General features: G+C 40.5%; 1 protein-coding gene and 1 pseudogene across 1 annotated transcript in view; one reads left to right on the forward strand and one right to left on the reverse strand.

The window, feature by feature from the left end:
* The window catches only part of LOC139740182 (protein DOP1A-like), a 57,043-nt gene extending 38,295 nt beyond the window's left edge, over nucleotides 1-18,748 (reverse strand). Inside the window, exon 1 of the mRNA XM_071650770.1 lies at nucleotides 18,225-18,748. Within this exon, the coding sequence (XP_071506871.1) occupies nucleotides 18,225-18,262 (38 nt within the window). The 5' untranslated portion in view covers nucleotides 18,263-18,748. The remainder of the gene's footprint in view (nucleotides 1-18,224) is intronic.
* On the forward strand, nucleotides 801-3,123 carry LOC139740183 (uncharacterized; annotated as a pseudogene).
* Nucleotides 18,749-19,129: the final 381 nt, after the last annotated feature.

Genomic DNA, 19,129 nt, shown 5'->3' on the forward strand with positions numbered 1-19,129 from the left:
GATTGGTCATGACGTGGAAGTGTCGCTGAAGTAGAGAGATGAAGGTCAGCTTAAATTGGTAAAAAGATGAAAATAATGTGCACATAATTCGAATATTGGTAGTTATACACTTCATGATAATTGCGGGTTAGCACAGAACCCGGAGGTAAACGGAAGCAGTGTAATTGAAGACAAGTGTTATAACCGCGGTAAACCGTCGTGCGTGCAGGCTGGTCATCTCAGGATCAGCACTACGGTGGTGTGAACCAAATAGTGTTGCGCTTGATAGCAGATAGTGGTATTGTCAGGGACAACGAATTGATAGTGAAGCTGTTATAATTATTCTGAACAAGTGTCAAGCCAAAATTACAAGTGGAACCGGACCAAGGCAGGGTCCCGTTTACATGGTTGTCGAATATAAGAGTATTGTAATTTAATTTATCTCACTCAGAATTTTGATTTTGCATTTTATGTTGGTCACAACTCCTTGATTTCAGTCTTGTAAATATTCTACAAATGGTTTATTAAATTGTACATTAAAGTGAATGGCACGAGTGTGATTGAGTATTATTTAAGTCCGCCCATGTGACATTTTCTGGGGGCTTGTCCGGGAATATAACTCGTGCCATTCGAAGTCACATGGGTATATAAACGGAGAAAAAAGTGTAAAGAAAAAGGTTGAGGAAAACTTGTGATTTTTTTGTTTCCTCTACATTTGTATGTATGTACTATCTATAGGTGCACCGTTGTATATTCATTGTGTACATGATCTGAACTGATTTGAATACATTCTTGTATTATAAGTGCTCAGGTAATTCAGAATGGAGCTAGCTAAGTTAACTGAAATTGGAGAAAAGTTCGGATTCAGTGGAGAGGAGCTTAGGCAGTTTGTTACAGACGAGCAAAAGAGACTCAGAGAGGAAAGAGCGGACATGTTAGAGTTAAGGCGACAGGAAAGAGAAACAGCCGAGCTACAATTGGCGATAGCGCGTGAAAAGCAAACCAAAAGCGAATCAAGTTCTAATGGGTGCAAAGCTCGATCTCCAAAATTGCCTCTATTTCAGGAAGACAAAGATAACATAGATGCCTATCTACAGCGGTTCGAACGATATGCCAAAAATCAAAACTGGCCAACTACAGACTGGGCACTCAACTTAAGCACACTGCTTACAGGTAAGGCTCTTGATGTTCACTCTAGATTGTCAAGTGCGGAATCCAATGATTATGACACTTTGAAACATGCACTCTTGAAATCCTTTCAGCTCACTGCAGAAGGATTTCGCTCCAAGTTTTTTTCAGGCAAACCGACAACAGGAGAAACGGCATCCCAGTATGCAAACCGACTAGAGAACTACTTGAACAGGTGGGTAAGCCTCTCTGGTATAGAGCACACCTTCGAGGAGCTGGCAGATCTACTCCTCCGGGAGCAGCTCATCAGTGGGTGTCATCGAGAGCTGGCCATCTTCCTGAAGGAACGGCAGCCCGAGACTTCGAAGGACGTGGTGAAACTAGCTGAGCAGTACTTAGACGCCAGAGGAGGCACCTTCAAACCACCCCCACCGGCACAAAGGAACATCCAGACACACGTGGGACAGATGCCACGGAGCAACACCAGACCTGAAGGTAAAATCCCTCCAAATAACATTTCAGGAAATAGGCCCCCATCTCAACCCAAATGTTACAACTGCCACCAACACGGTCACCTTGCCCGTGATTGTACAAAACAGGGAAACAGAGGCAGAACGTGTTTCATATGCCACAAACCAGGTCACATTGCTAACTATTGTCCTTTCTCCCCCATGAAATCGGCAGGTCTAGTCCTCGCCCAGGATCCAGAGCAAGGAAACCCCCCTATCTCGGAACACAACCTGGCTTCATTGGAACCCGATCAGGTAGAACCAAATCCACATACTCCCTGTCAATGTCCAGCTTGCACTAACACAAAGGTCAAAATTGAGGCTTCTTGTATGATGGTTCGGATGCCACTCAATGCCCCAAGCTAGAATCCACCACAGACCATATCCAATTCAAATGTGGACACTCCTTGCCGTTGATGAGTGCAGCATGCACCAAAGAACATGTGGTCAGACAAATGCCAGTTACTAACGGACTAGTCAATAACAATCAAACTTCTGTTCTCAGAGACAGCGGCTGCAGCGGAGCTGTCATTAAACAAGATCTTGTCCAGCCAACCCAAATGACAGGTGAAGAAAGTACTTGCGTGCTGATTGACGGCACAGTGAAAACTCTCCCCGTCGCTAGAATAGATGTAGACACTCCCTTCTACGTAGGAAAAGTTAACGCATTGTGCATGAAAACTCCACTCTATGACCTGATTTTAGGTAACCTACCCGGAGTAAGAGAACCAGACAACCCAGATCCTGACTGGACGGCTACACCAATGCCTGTCGGCGCAGTACAGACGAGAGCCCAGGCTCAACGAGACGGTAAGCCATTTCGTCCTCTCAGAACCCCACACCCAATGGAAGATATCGTGACTCCAACAGCTCTCAAAGAGGCACAACAGAAGGATGAAACATTACACCGCCTGCGAGAACTCGCCGATACTCGTTCAGAGAAGGTAAGTCGCAATAACGGTCTCTCTTCCTTCTTTTACAAAGACGGAATGCTGTATCGCTCATTCCACTCTCCCCAAATGGACCCCGACACAACAATCACACAAGTGGTAGTACCAAAACAATACCGCAAACAGGTTATGCAAACAGCCCATGAAAATATACTCGGAGGGCATCAAGGTACCAAAAAGACAACAGAAAAGATACTTACCAATTTCTTTTGGCCCGGTATGAACTCTGACATTACCAGGTACTGTAGATCGTGTGACGTCTGCCAACGTACACTATCAAAAGGTCGTGTAACCAAGGTCCCACTCGGAAAAATGCCGCTCATCGAAGTCCCCTTCGAACGCATTGCTGTAGACATAGTTGGACCAATACACCCAATGACTGACCAGAAAAATAGGTACATACTTACCGTTATTGATGTTGCTACTAGGTACCCCGAGGCAATCCCACTCCCAAGCATCGAGACAGAAAGAGTTGCAGAAGCCCTAGTGAGCATCTTCACCAGAGTCGGAATCCCCAAGGAAATGCTGACCGATCAAGGGACTCAGTTCACATCTGATCTCATGAAAGAGGTAAGCAAATTACTCTCCATCAAACACTTCACTACATCCCCATATCACCCTGCCGCGAATGGACTAGTTGAGCGCTTCAATGGCACTCTAAAACAAATGTTGAAACGTATGTGCGCTGAAAACCCAAAAGACTGGGACAGGTACATTACTCCCCTTCTATTTGCAGTGAGAGAAGCACCACAAGAGAGCATGGGGTTCTCCCCGTTCGAGCTTCTTTACGGCCGGAAGGTACGCGGACCCCTCGACATCCTGAGAGAACTCTGGACAGGAGAAGCCGAAACAGGTGAGACCAAGTCTACTTACCACTATGTACTTGATCTCCGAAACAGGATCGACGAGACATGCCGCAACGCCCACACTCAACTTCAGAAATCAGCAAACAGGTATGCAAAATACTACAATCAGAAGGCAAAACACAGGGAGCTACAAGTCGGAGACAAGGTACTCCTACTCCTACCAACTGACAGGAATAAGCTCCTTCTACAATGGAAGGGCCCCTTTGACGTGATCTCCAAAATCAGCTCCATGGACTACAGGATCGACCTCAACGGGAAACCAAAGGTGTTCCACATCAATCTTCTGAAAAAGTATCACGCTAGAAATGATGTTCCCTCTATTTCAGATGCCGAAGCTGCTTGTACCGCCGTGATCGAATGCGAAGAGTAAAATGATGACGAGGAAGAAACGCAGCAACCACTAACTAACACATCTCTCCTACAGCCTTTCCCATTTCAGGCGAAAGAGTCACTCGACGATGTCTCAATTAACTCAGCCCTTTCCTCCCCACAGAAAGAACAGGTCAACGAACTCCTCAACGAGTACAAAGACGTCCTGTCTGATCTTCCCGGTCGAACCACGTTAGGCGAACACCACATCAAACTCAAAGGAAATGAACACCTGAAGAGTAAACCATATCCCATTCCCCACTCTCTTAGAGACACAGTCAGAGAAGAGGTAAAAACCATGCTATCGCTCGGAGTAATTGAGCCATCAGAAAGCCCCATTGCCTCCCCCATAGTACTGGTTAAAAAGCCCGATGGCAGCAACCGGTTTTGTGTAGACTTCAGAAAACTCAATAAAGTGACTGTATTTGATGCTGAACCCATACCAGATCAAGATGAACTCTTCACAAAAGTCGCCCATGCAAAGTTCTTCACCAAAATAGATCTCAGCAAAGGATACTGGCAGGTACCCATGGCTGCCGAATCCAAACCACTAACCGCTTTTCTTACCCCCGATGGTCTCTTTCAGTTCACAATGATGCCCTTCGGCTTAGTAAACGCTCCCGCCTCCTTCAGTCGACTGATGAGGAGACTGCTAGACCGACTCGGAGGAACGGTGAACTACATCGACGACATCCTCATCTATTCGACCACGTGGGAAGAACACCTACGTACACTCACAGAACTCTTCAGACGACTACGAGCCGCAAAGCTCACTGCTAGACCAAGTAAGTGCTTCATCGGACAGACAAGCGTCGAATTCCTAGGACATGTGATCGAACACGGACAGGTAAGACCCCGCCCTGAAAAACTCAAAGCCATCCAAGAGGTAAGTCAGCCTCAGACCAAACGAGAGCTCAGATCCTTCCTAGGTATGGCGAACTACTATCGGAAGTTCATTCCGAACTACGCCGTCGTCGCCGCACCACTCACAGACAGGACCAGAAATGCTGAACCAAACAAGGTAAAATGGGAAACGAGCCAAGAGCAGGCCTTCACAACACTGAAGGAAAAACTTTCTAACCCCCCTATCCTTCATTTGCCAGATTTGTCACAGGACTTCATCCTCAGGACAGACGCCTCCAACGTTGGACTAGGAGCAGTCCTCCTCCAAACACACCAAGACGAACGATTTCCAGTCTCCCACGCGAGCCGAAAACTGCTTCGACGAGAACAAGCATACTCAACCATAGAACGTGAGTGCTTAGCTGTAGTTTGGGCAGTAAAGAAGTTCGAACCATACTTGTACGGCAGACAATTTGTGCTAGAAACCGACCACCACCCACTAGTGTACATGAACAAGGCTAGCCCTGCAAATGGGAGGCTAATGCGTTGGATTCTGGCTTTGCAACCCTACAGATTCCGGGTGGAAGCTATCCGCGGCAGCGAGAATGTTGGCGCAGACCTACTAAGCCGGCTGTAGAGAGAAAGATAGTGTTATAAGAAATTTCTTTTAATTATGAAATGCATTTTTCGAAAGGGGGAGTGAAATGTCACATTGAAAATGCATTTCCAGGTTGTTTCATGTACGACACCTATCGGTCACTCAACTAGACAAACATGTTTACGGGTAGGGATAACGAGACAAAAAGTGCGAGTGAGTGAGCGAGAGGGAAAGCGAGAGTGAGAGAGAGAAAGTGCTAGGACAGGTGTGAATGTTTTACAAGTCGCGCCATCGATGACCGAGAGGAGTTCATTTATTTTTGCATGTCAATTAATGTAGAAAGAAAAGACAGGAAATAGCTCCAGTTCCGGGAGAGTGCGGTATAGGTGTTTTCGTTCAAGTCCTTTTAGTTGTATCAAATATTCCAAATGCCTCGAAAAGGAGTGTCGTAGTCGAGTAGCAATTTAACAGTAGAGTTGGATCTTTTCGTGGCAGACACCATTTTGATTTCACCGAGAGAACATTGAGTTAGCTCCGTGATGGCAGGAAACCAACCTGCCACACCCAGGCGCCAGTTGGCAAGATAATTTTGTGTCTAAGCCCAATTTCGTTTGCGGCCAGGAGCCGTCCGTCCACCTTACCGTCAGCCTGTATACTGGCTGATTTGAGTTCAGATTTTGGTTGCTGCCAGAAGGCGTATTCCAACAGCCTTTGCAGCCTCCCAGTAGACAAGAAGAAGAGGCATTTTGGTCATATTACACCGGTCATTGGTAAGTTAAATTGCGATTTTATTTCTGCTTTGTCGTGTGTAAGGATGTGAATGTGTTTCAGGGCACCACATATAGCTCCGGAGAACCCCGTGAATAAGTGATAAAGTATATTATAATGGTGTACAGTTTTTGAAAACGATGCGGTGATGTTTGATAAGCTATGCACTGTTATATTTCCAATGTTTGAAACATTTCATTATGTGAAATTTGTATGTTAATTGGATAATAATGCAGTTCTCAAATTTTCACTGTGATGTCAGGATTTTAAGCTGATAATGTTTTTGTGTGTGTGGTTAGAACACACCCCATTGGTATATGTTGCATTTAAATAATTTTGTAGATGGCGCCGAGGCCGAGGTCGAATCTACTCCCAGGCCGACGCATTCGCAGCGGAGCGACTGTGCCCGCCCCTCGCTAGGGAGAACTTTTGACGCCAATGAATACGGAACGCGGGTCCCTCGCGAGACTTTGGAGCTGGAACAGCAACCTCGCATATAAGGACGCTCCACCCACGAATCAGTTCATGTTCTGGAAGCGAACAGTTTGACAATTAATGTGACTCTGTGGACAACGCAGGTGAGCGATGAACCTGGCGGGTGCATGACACCCTGTAGATATGATTGGTCATGACGTGGAAGTGTCGCTGAAGTAGAGAGATGAAGGTCAGCTTAAATTGGTAAAAAGATGAAAATAATGTGCACATAATTCGAATATTGGTAGTTATACACTTCATGATAATTGCGGGTTAGCACAGAACCCGGAGGTAAACGGAAGCAGTGTAATTGAAGACAAGTGTTATAACCGCGGTAAACCGTCGTGCGTGCAGGCTGGTCATCTCAGGATCAGCACTACGGTGGTGTGAACCAAATAGTGTTGCGCTTGATAGCAGATAGTGGTATTGTCAGGGACAACGAATTGATAGTGAAGCTGTTATAATTATTCTGAACAAGTGTCAAGCCAAAATTACAAGTGGAACCGGACCAAGGCAGGGTCCCGTTTACATGGTTGTCGAATATAAGAGTATTGTAATTTAATTTATCTCACTCAGAATTTTGATTTTGCATTTTATGTTGGTCACAACTCCTTGATTTCAGTCTTGTAAATATTCTACAAATGGTTTATTAAATTGTACATTAAAGTGAATGGCACGAGTGTGATTGAGTATTATTTAAGTCCGCCCATGTGACACTGGTCATTACATAAATAGAACACAAGAAAGTAGCATGAAGTCAAAGTCTATACATACATAGTGCATCCTGTTAAATGTCAAAGACATTCATCTTATGTGTATCTCTCCTGCTCTCTTTCTTTCATTGACATTAAAGGGATCGTATAGTTTTGGTTGAGACCTAATTTCTGGTTTCTAACTTTTTTTGGTGAGATAATGAGAAACCTCTTACGAAAAATGAAAGAGCATGTAATTCCATGAGGAATTTAACGTTTATTTGATGAAAATTGGTTTTGAAATGGCTGAGATATCCAAAAGAGAGTGATTCTAATAAAGTGCAGGACCCACACTTTATTACAATTACTTTGTTTTACTTTGTTTTTGGATGTTTCAGTCATTCCAAACCCGATTTTCAACAAATAAACTTTGAATTCCTCTCAAAATGGTATGCTCTGTACTATACCGTAAGTGTTTTCTTGGTATCTCGCAAAAAGTTAAAAGCCCAATTCTCATCTCCACCAATACTGTACCATCCCTTTAACAGAATATGAAAACCTAAGTGAAAAGATTCGCATACATAGACAAATACAGTATAGCTGTAGGTAATAAGAAAGAGAGATAAATAATATGTCAATGGTTCAGATGTAGATTGTTAGATAGTATATACACATAGTAAATAGATAGACAGATAAATAGATAGATATGTAGATGATAGATAGATAGATTGATTGACTAAAAGACAGATAGATAGACAGATAGATGATAAATAGTTTGATATATATATATATATATATATATATATCAAATAGAGAGGGAGAGCTACAGTGAAACAGATAGATGGATTTACTAAAGACAAATATGGATATTAGATAGATAGATAGATTGATTGAATGACAGACAGATAGATAGATAGATAGATAGATAGATGACAGATTGACTGATAGACAGATAGATTGATAGATAGATAGATCAAATAATTACAGAGATAGTTATAGGAATAATGCCCATTATAGTTCTCTGCACTCAGTGCACTGAGATTTAATCTTCTCCATTTAGTGACATTGGAAGGCGTGAATGCTCATAACTATGAACATTACTAGTATATTCCAATTATAATTGTCAAGAATACTTCCCATCAGGATCTTTGTAGTACAGTTACATCATATTCTGCCATGAAGTGTGAAAGTAAAGTTCCTATTATGTAGTTCTTTGACTGCAGCTAAATTACATTTTCCAATGGGTGACCAATTTACCTCATCAGAAACTGATCAAAATAATATGATAAAATACAGACAGAGAAATTTTATCCACAAATAATCAAATGATGAGCAACTCATGAAAGAAAAAGTGAAAAGTCACTCCCTCGGATATTTTCCTATGTTGACTGCAATTGACAACATTACTGTGTATCTACATTCAAGGCACAAGCGGTTTTGACTTGCTATTGCATACTGCACTGACCTCTACTGCCTATTGAACAAAACTGAGTACCACTTGTACGCAGCCACACAAAAGTAATCAAAACTAGGTAGTTTCATTTTCTTTTCCTGTGACATAAACACAGACCAGGCAGTCAGCACCAAGAATGGCAAAGTTGAAACTAATATCATAAACATTTTGGCAAATTACCAAAGGCTAATTATATCAATGACATTACTGACTGGTGGACATACGCAAACTATCAATGACTAAAACCTCTCTAACTCTTGAGATTGCCTATTAAGCGTCCTAATGGTAGCAATTAACCTCAAAATATATACCTCTTACATATAACGAAACCTCTTACGCCTTTCTGGGTTTCGACTGAAGCGCCATCCTATAGTTGAATATAAAAGTGTTGTGATGAGCTTTACTGACTCGAAGTAAATGGAATGCCAGAGTTTTCAGTTGGTTTGACAATCATTTACTTACGTTTATATGATGATGATGAAACAGCATTTATATAGCGCCATGGTTGTTACTCATCCAATTAACCTCCAAATTTCTAGGAATTAGAAACCTGGATCTTAAAGGACAAGTTCACCTTCATAAACATAAGGATTGAGAGAATGTAGCAATATTAGTAGAACACATCATTGAAAGTTTGAGGAAAATCAGACAATCCGTTCAAAAGTTATGAATTTTTGAAGTTTTTGTGCAGTACCCGCTGGATGAGAAGACTACTGCAGTGTATGAATAACTTAGATGTCACATGCGTACAACAATATAAGGAAAATATAAAGAGAATTTCACAAAATTCCATCTTTTGAAAAAAGTACACATTCCCCTGACTCGCTACCGATAAATGTTATGGGTAATATTATTCCCCCTGCCTTTAGAAAGAGGTAAGTCAATTGCTCTTTTATTATGCGAAAAAAGTGAAAATATGTTGAATTTTCTTTTATATTTTCTTTATACTGTTGTACGCATATGACTCACAAGCTGTAGTAGTCTCCTCATCCAGCGGTTCCAAAACAAATTTTAAAAATTCATAACTTTTGCATCGATTGTCCAAATTTCCTCAAACTTTCACTGATGTGTTCTACTAATATTGTTGCATTTTCTCAATCCTTATGTTTATGAAGGTGAACTTGTCCTTTAAACTCAGGTCATGCAATGTTTTGCTAATTTCCCTACAATCAGCTTCTTCTAGCATCCTTCCAGTGAAAGCCATCTTTCTCGCACTGAAAGTTTATCAGTGCATGATCTTTCAGTATAACTTTACATAAAGACCATTCTTCTACTATAAGCTCAAACAGGTCCATTTCAACAATGATATGATATCAATTTAGTGGAATATCGCAGTTCTCTACATAGTATTCAAAACATTTGAGGCAAAAAATCTGAATGTCACAAGGATGACAGGGTGGTGATTACGATGAGCAAAGACGATTTGTGATTAGAAGCCACCATAAATAGACCACTCCTACAATGTATATGTGCATTTGTGTAGTTCATTGTGAATACGCTTCCTACATCATATTCAGCAGCAGCCCCGACTACAGTCTAATCCAGCTGGCTTTGTACAAATGCCAGCATGTAATCTGAGCCGATTTCTAAGGATTACTGACGGCATTTTTTTTCCTACTGTAAACTCTGAATTTTGATGCCTTTCTCATTACTTCCAGGCCATCTAGTAAGATATCTGAGTGTTTAATCTCTTTTAAATCCTCTCAAACCACATTTTTGGAATAAATAAGGCTGAGAATTTAGAGAAAGATGTCTCTGATATATTCATCCAAGCTTCATTTGCCTGTGACATCAATAGCGCAGCTCTATACCTACATGATATGAGCAGTAAAATGCGTCAATGTTTCCAGCTCACCCCAAGCTTACAAAAAGCAAGTAAAATGCCAAAGGTTGAAGTTTTGGCGGCCTCCAGTTCACCGATTGGCAAACCAATTCAAGTGACAATAAATCATTCTGTCAATGCGATGAAGTCGTTCATTTACAGCCCGACAAACCTCGCTCTGAGAGCGGTCTGCAAATTGCAAGGTTCAAGTGTTGTAAGAACCACAAATCTGGTCGGCACTACATGCATTGTAATATGTGACCAACAGGTAGCGGATAACAAACCTGGCCATGTGAGCATGACGTCTTGTAAACTTCCTTATCATTTCTTTGATGCAAACAACCTCTAGATATATCTAAGATTTGAATTTTCTTATCATGCACACATAGTAGTTCTACCCAATGTAAACTTGCTACTGTGTAATTTGTCCAATGAGGCTACAGTGGACTCCCATTATATCAAAGTCCTCGGGGCTGGCAGTTTTCTTTCGTTGTATCTAAATTTTGTTATAGCCGAACAAGTAAACAATAAAAATACATAGAGCTGATAATGTTACGGCCTGGATTTTTACTTTGTTGTAACCAGAATTTTGTTATAACCGTGTTCGTTATTAACGGGAGTGCACTGTATTAATGTACAATGTCAGTTTGCCACTCACCAAGTCATGGCTATAACAACCATAGACAAAGAATCAGGTTTAATCTATCAGTAGGATAGATAGAGCTTGTGCAGGTGCCTTTATCATTATAACTCACTTCTGGCGCAGAAATAAGGTTTCCAAACACTTTCGGGGAGATCTGGGTAGATGACACCCACAAAGCTGTTTTGATTATGGGGTTAGAGATGTCTTTCCGAAACGTTGAAAAAAGTCCCATCGCAAAGGTATTTGAGCGCATTTCTGCGTAGATAATAAATGCAACATCGTTTTGAAATGCGTTTATAGCTCAGACCTGCCCACACCAACAACTGCCAAGCTCCAACTTTCCAGTGCAAACTACACATTTCCGCTACCCGGGTCAACAAGGCCTCCCTCTAGAGATGATAAATGCAACAACTCCAGACACGTGATCCGAAAGGCCTTGGCAAACGCATTTTGATAGTGGGAATTGAAACATATTTCATACATATGTACATGGGAAAGCCTGAGACATGTATGACGATATACCACATGTTGGCTGGAAATATATGCAGGTAGGCTATCGTATTCCTCCCAATGATATTTCATCTTCACTGCACTGCTAAAGAGAGGATCAAAAAACTTTGTCATGGATTGTTATAACTCGTGGAATGTACATCTCAGCAGTCAGCACACCTCTTACTGTCCAAATATAACTTTGGTATCAATTATTAAATGTAAGAAAAATTTGCTAAAATCTCTACAAGAATAACTGACATGCACAATTCCAACCTCATAAAAAGTACTGCGTGACAGTGTCACAGTATTCTGAGAATGATCTGAAAAAGACATATTCTGGTGGGGGAAAAATGGTATTTTTACCTTTCCTGCAGTAGATCAATACAATCTGGGGGAAATGTTCAGCATTCTACATGAAAGCTACAGTATTTTTGGCTAAAAGAAGTACAAAATACCACAAAAAGTAACAGTTGGCAACTCTGTATATACATTGTATCTTACCCATTCTTGGTAGATTCTTGGTCTTTCTGCTAGCTATATGACCTTTGCTAATGATATGACTAATTTTGTGATGAACGAAATGCCCATTTAGTCAACAAAAGGACTAATGTTGTGGAAACTACATTCCATGAATAGTCCATTCAAAAGCAATGAAAAATTACTCTGGAAATATCTAAAGGAGAAAAAAAAATACAGCGAAACTGGATTCTATCCCTTCACAATATCATAAGACAGTAACCAGATTCACACTTGACTCAAATACTATAAGTGGTATGCCAGCATATTGTTGAAATATATGTCCCCTCAAATAATATCACAAGTCTAGTTTACTATTTTATTGTAGAGAGGCCATCTCTGATTTTTTTGTTTTGTTTGCCTTCTTCCAAATGTCCTTCACTGACCTAAAAACTTTCCCTGAACTCAGTAAGTTTCCCTCAACCTTTTCTTGGTTTTTAAGTTTAGTTAAAAGCTAATGTAAAATGCATGATTCTTTATTTTAAAGTTGTTTCGTTATTGAATTTTGGTATAAAGTGGCAAGCGTCTGAATAGGGGGCTTATCTTTAAACCTATTAAGATATCTATTTCAGTTTTCATTGTAGAAATGCAGCAAGTGTCTCAAGGATGCCATGTTATACAAAAAATTCTTGTGAATTGTATTTTACATTGCCTTCAGCATCTAGCTTTTTGTATTGTTCTGAGTGGTTTATCTGCCTGTTTGCTCATGTTCTTTTTTCTGCCCATCCTTCCATCCATCAAGTCATTCATTAATTTGTCGACTGTAAAGGCTGTTACTTCCATGTACAAAATATTTTCAAGGTCATGGACATTTCGCAATTTGACACTAAGGCTACGTTGTAAGTACACTAATGCCCGTCTGTTCACTCCTCTAGTGCATCAGGTAGGAATATTTCCAAGTGTCGTTTTATTTGCCGCCAACAGTCATGTAAGCGAAATTCTCGAAAATTAAATCCTCGAAAAAGTAACAACTTTTACAGCACAATATCCATCCATCAATGCGTCCACACACCGAAGATATACAGCTGTAGGCCTATACATCGAATTGTAATATCTTGAATGCTATTTCTATCAATGTCAATGAGTTACATCTGATCAAGTTTTTGTTCAGTGCAGAGCAAAGTGTGTGAAGATTCCACAAGTCCAAACGGCATAAGTAAAATTTGACCAGACTTCTACAAATCCCACAGAATGTATAAATCAAGCATTACTCGGAAGGTGAAACAGTGCTGACAGAATTATTTGAAGTGAAGTGAACAAAAAAAAAAAGAAAAAAGATTAAGCCCCTTATACTCCTCCCAGGGGATTAAGTAAATGGTCGTAAGTTATCAAATTAAGGAGTGGGAGCAGCATATTAGCTTAAGAAAATACCTGGTATTAATACTCTGTGCTTTAAGTCATTCTCCCGTACAGAAGGGTGCATTGAAAAATAAAGGTCAGAATTGCATGCTTGTTTGGGGATTTTTTTACCTAACAAAAGAACACCTCACATTCCTCACAACAAAGGAATGACCATGAAATTTACACACACACAAGAAAAAATGAGAGAGAAAAAAAAAAACAGGTCTTTATGCAAATATCAGCATGAGCAATGTGCGGCATAAAAAACTTGACATGTTATTATCATGGCATGTTCCCCTCAGGGGCAATATTTTCATATAATTCTGGCATGTGACCTTCAGGGGGGGGGGAGGGGGAGATGGGGGGGGGATACAGAATTTATGTATCACATATAATACCACAAGCCTTCCTATTGAATATCACATCACATATACAGTACTATATTCTAGGCAGGATATTTTTGTGAATTGGAGCCAAAAGCTTTGCATCCAGCATGAAATTTTCTCAAATTGCCACTGGCATTCAGTGCACATGTAGTGTAGACAAAAATATTTGCATGCATTTTAATTTTGTGAATCCTGGGCTCTCCCGAAACTTGCAAAATTAAAATGCACGCGAACATTTCCGGTTTAGTGGAATTTGACTGTATGTTCTCTATTGAATCAATGCAAGCATAGAGGCACTGCAGCCTAATCAAATGTGCTCTTTAAAATCTTGCAGTATCAGGCATCCTTTCAAAACGAAAGATCTGCCACTGATACAAAATATGTTTGTTTGTCTAAAGTTTGTGATACTCTGTATGACCTCTTGCCAAGTCTGTGAACATTGCACAATGCACCGAGGACCGCATTCTTCACCGACTTTGCCAGCCCCATAAAAAATACTGCATTCACTGTATATAAAGAAAATTCTTTGTGCAGCACATCAATTGATGTCCATGCCTTTAAATATGGTGAATTTATTGAAGATCATACCATCAAAGACTATATTCATCTCGGGCAATTTATTTCATGCAAAAAAATTAATACGCACCTTTAATGCACTTGAGGACTAAGGCTGAGTTTATCTAACTTGAGAGAGAGAATCACGTTTCAAAACACGTTTGGAACGGTGTTTGCAAATGTGGTTTGAAATGCGATTCACAGGGTGCCGCATTTATCTAAAGGGCTTTTTACACTTGTAAATTTTTGCTTAGTCCCGTACCAACGGTGGGGCTAAGGGGGGGGGGGGCCTTAGCCCCACCGTTGATACGGGACTATCCTTAGCCCACTTTCTGTTTACACTCGTTTTTGCCAAAGTGGGCTAGCCCCACCGATAGTCCGGTACTATCTGGCCCTGCAAAATAGCAGGGTTAGCACCGCAATTGCGGTGCCAAGCAAGTGAGTGTAAACAGAACGAAAAAATAATTCTGGGCTAAGCGACGGAGACGAAGTCCGACCCTCACTGACCAATCAGAAACGAGGTAATCAAGTGCTGCCGGTGCGTGCGTGTACGTGTACAGTACACAGCATAATCATGAATATTCATGTGGTTTGGAAAGTCCGGGGCTAAGAAATACGAGTGTAAAAAGGTCAGTTTTCTCCTTAGCCCCGGACAAGAGATAGTACGGTACGGGACTAATTGGCCAGTGTAAAAAGCTGAACAATTGGTACGGGACTAACGATATAGTCCAGGGTCAGAGAAAGTCCGGGGTTAAGAAACACAAGTGTAAAAAGGGCTTAACCATCATACAATCGCTGTTCGCGTGGTGTCACTGTGCAGCTGCTCCGTATGACCCGGGAAGTAAAAGTCAACTGCATACCACCAAACATGCCTCATCTGTCACACACAAATAATGGGTAGAGAGCACACACGCGTACAGCTGCGATTTGACCTTGAGATATAAATGCGTTTCAAAACGGCATTGCGTTTATCTACTCTCAGAACGGCGATCGTGGTCTCAAACGCGTTTCAAAACGCTCTTTGAAAGGCGTTTAAAAACGGCGTTTCTAAACGCGTTTGAAAACACGGTTGCGTTTATCTAACCCCTGAAAATGCCTCAAACGCGTTTGGGATCGTGATTCTGTCTCAGAAAATTTTTAGATAAACGCAGCCTAAAACCCTCAAACGTATTTCACAACCCTTGGTTGCAGCATGCTTCATCATACTCCATGGACAGTAACATGTAGTATGCACAAGAGTGAATACCACATTGCAGCACTCCTCTCCATATAGCAACTTTTATGCAAGAGCTCTACTACTCTCATAATTCTGCTCAGAATGTCCTTGATATTATGACAAATAAAGAATGATTAGATCCTACAGGATCACACATCACTTTCACTCCAAAGAAAGACAGTCCTGAGATAACCTACACCTTAAAGGGATGGTATAGTTTTATTTGAAGTGGGGAATTCAATTTTTAACTTTTTGCAAGATTATGACAGATCACTTTTTAATAATACAAAACATTAAAGAACATGTGTTGAGAAATTCAGAAAATTGATGAAAATTAATTTTGAAATGGCTTGGATATCAAAAAAAAAAAAGGAAGTTAAACAAAGAGGTCCAAATAAAAGGTGCATTCCGCCCTAATAGAACCTCTTCATATTTGAATATCTCAGCTAGTTCAAAACCAATATTTTCATCAAATAAGCTTTGAACTCCTCTTAGAATTGTATGTTCTTTGATATTTCATAGGATGTTTCTCATCATCTCACAAAGAAAGTTTGAAAACCTGAAGACTCATCTCAACTAAAACTATATCATCACTTTAAGATCACCTATTGTGCTTCAGTCATTTCTTTAACATACCTTGTGTAGAGCACTCTTAGGGTATCACTAATCACAGACTGAAAGCCCTTAATAGAATTTCTAAAAGCAAGGGGTCTTATGGATGTCAGGCAGTCTCTTATGTTCATGTAGTCTTTAGACTGCTTAGTTATTAAAACACAAAGGACAAGATCTCGTCTCCCAGGTCCCCACGACTTTTGTCCTCATAGTTTCACACTGACAGCAAGGAATTTCTGGAACCTGCGGGCTTTAAAAGCTGTGGTAATGTGCTGTGCAGCATTAAACCTGAATAAGTTCTTTGAAGACGTTTTAGCAGGCTTGACAAGCTGCGAGAACCAAATAGGTATACACTTGATAAGTAGAACTTTTTTATCACAGTCTAAGTAATGCACATGATCTAATGAGAGAAAAGAGTTAAAGTAGGCAGCATCGATGTTTAAACTACTGAGGACGAGCTAATTTTGCCATGAAACACATTTCTTCTAAACACCTACCAGAGTATACTCATGACTGAGTCTTCACGGGTTTAAAAAAACAAACAAACAAACACACACACACACAAGAAATGATTGAAAAAAAACCCATATAGAAAGAAAGAAAATCTGTAAACTTAAAGTTACAATAGTTTAATGTCTAAGACCAACTGGAAATCCACATACCTGCTACTGTTTGCCATCTGCAAGCAGTCCATGAAATACCAAGGAGCTGCTCGCCCAGTATTGCTTTGGAATACTGTTTCTAAAACCCCACACTCTTTGATCGAACACTCTGGTATACTGTAAAACAAGGAATTTTCGCGTGCACTTTAATTTCGCGAATTTCGCGAGCGCCAAGATTCGCGAAATTAAAATGCACGCAAAAGTCCATGTTTACATTATATGCATTGAACGCCAGTGGCACTTCGCGAAAATTTCATGCCGCGAAAAAGGCTGTCGGCTCCAATTCGCGAAAAATTCATGCCGCGAATATATTATGTTTTACAGTAATACATGTGCATGTACAAGTTTATGGCGTTATTTTATCAATTGCTTTACCAAGGCAAGCTATATTAAGTAGCAGTCTTTATGGAATATCATAGCTTTTCTAATCTACTGATAGTTACAAAATTAACAAATCTAACAAATCATTATCTTAGGGAGATATTTGCAGTACCGGTACACCAAAGGGAAGTCCAGTATAAAGGAAATCCTATTCAGGACATCAATTCCCACACGGTGTACCGCAAACCACCCCCTGAGATATTAATCTCACCATCATGCAAGCCTTCAAAGATCATACCATTATCATACTATACTGCTGTCTGTATAATTTATCTACATTGCCTCCAAAGGGGGATATACATCACAAACGGATATTTCCCCTGAAAACGGGACAACCCCTGTTCCTTGTGGACTATCACTGCTGATCTCAATCACAAATTCAACCACTTGCAAATTAAGTTGTAATTGTCCACATTTGTGAAATACATTGTCTTCTGCTCACCACACACATGGCATACACTATTATGGGAAATGGCCACGATACCTTTACAGTATTCAAGTTTGTCAAGAGTCAACTCCTGGCTGTGTGTTCTGACAACCAACGTCTATGAATATTAGTTTTATTGTATTAATGCCAAATAAAAGTCATAAAATATTCACACACATTATGCTTTATCATACTATCGTGCCACCTAAGACAGCCAGAAAAAGCCAAGTAGTCCCACCTACACTGTAAGCTGTCATTTTTACGTACAGATATTTTCGTGAATGAAGAGGCCACAGACATTTTCGCGACATGTTACTTTAATGAATTGACAACGAGGCTACTGAAAAAGCATTATTACTCTAGCACACAGAGATATTTTTCTGTGTTGTTGAATTCACGGTCCAACTGTGAATTGTGAAATTCACGAAATTAAATCATCGCCAAAATAACAGCTTATACAGCAATCAAAAGATAGGAAGTCATCATTGCTTTGATAGTGGCAGAATGGTAGACATACTTTTAAATAGTTGATTGACAATTACCTGACTAGATGGAATTTGCCTTCCATCTTATTGGCCATTAGTAAGATATGGAAGATGAAGAGTTATTCCAGGTATAAATCCAGAGAGAATGAAGCCTGGTCACTGCAGTCCCACATGCTTTACAGTGATGTCAGCTCACGAACTAAAGCAAATCCGTGTCTCAAATCACAGGACTTCTCGATTGGGGGAATGGCTGCTGAAAAACAACTTGTTACTTTGATGAACTCACTGGAAGCTATCAATACTTCCAAAGAATTTGCCTGGAGTGGGTGACTTCACCTACTTTTGAAGTCCAACCACAAAGCTGAACTCACAATGAAGACCTCCACTTTACTTCATTCATTGCATCGCTGTTCACTGGCAATTCACAGAAACTCACTGAACCCATACTGCTGTTATCCTATTCATTTCCATATTATTTGTAAATACTTCCACTGGAATGCTGAACAAACAGGTGAAAAATCCATTGGAGAAATGATCTTTGGAGGATTGTCAAATCAACAGATCAACTGGTTCAGTTCAGCACACTCCCTATGCCAACATTCTTTGAATATTGTCGGAAAACAGCCGTCAATTACTTATAAACTGTGTAACCCAGGATCTGGCAACAACTTCACAGCAAGTGACAAAGTGTTGTCAGAAAGTCACACAGCGATTACTGTAAAATCCTACCACATGCTCAGCTCAGACAACAAACAAAGTAGTCAGGAACAGCTTGCAGGTCTTGACAATGTTGTTGTCTAAATACATTTCCGCATTATACAACAAAAGTTCCCAGCGTTAATTGGAATTCCTTTCTCACACATGGAGGGGAAACATGTTCTACTCCAATGGCTTCTGGCGTTTGCACTGGTCTTTGAAGCAGCATGCACACGGACACACATCACTGCAGTTATGGTGTCAAA

The sequence above is a fragment of the Diadema antillarum genome, unplaced genomic scaffold, assembly GCF_040938485.1.
Source record: "Diadema antillarum isolate AM-2024a unplaced genomic scaffold, OU_Dant_1.0 seq00000839_RagTag, whole genome shotgun sequence".
NCBI classification, from domain to species: Eukaryota; Metazoa; Echinodermata; class Echinoidea; order Diadematoida; family Diadematidae; genus Diadema; species Diadema antillarum.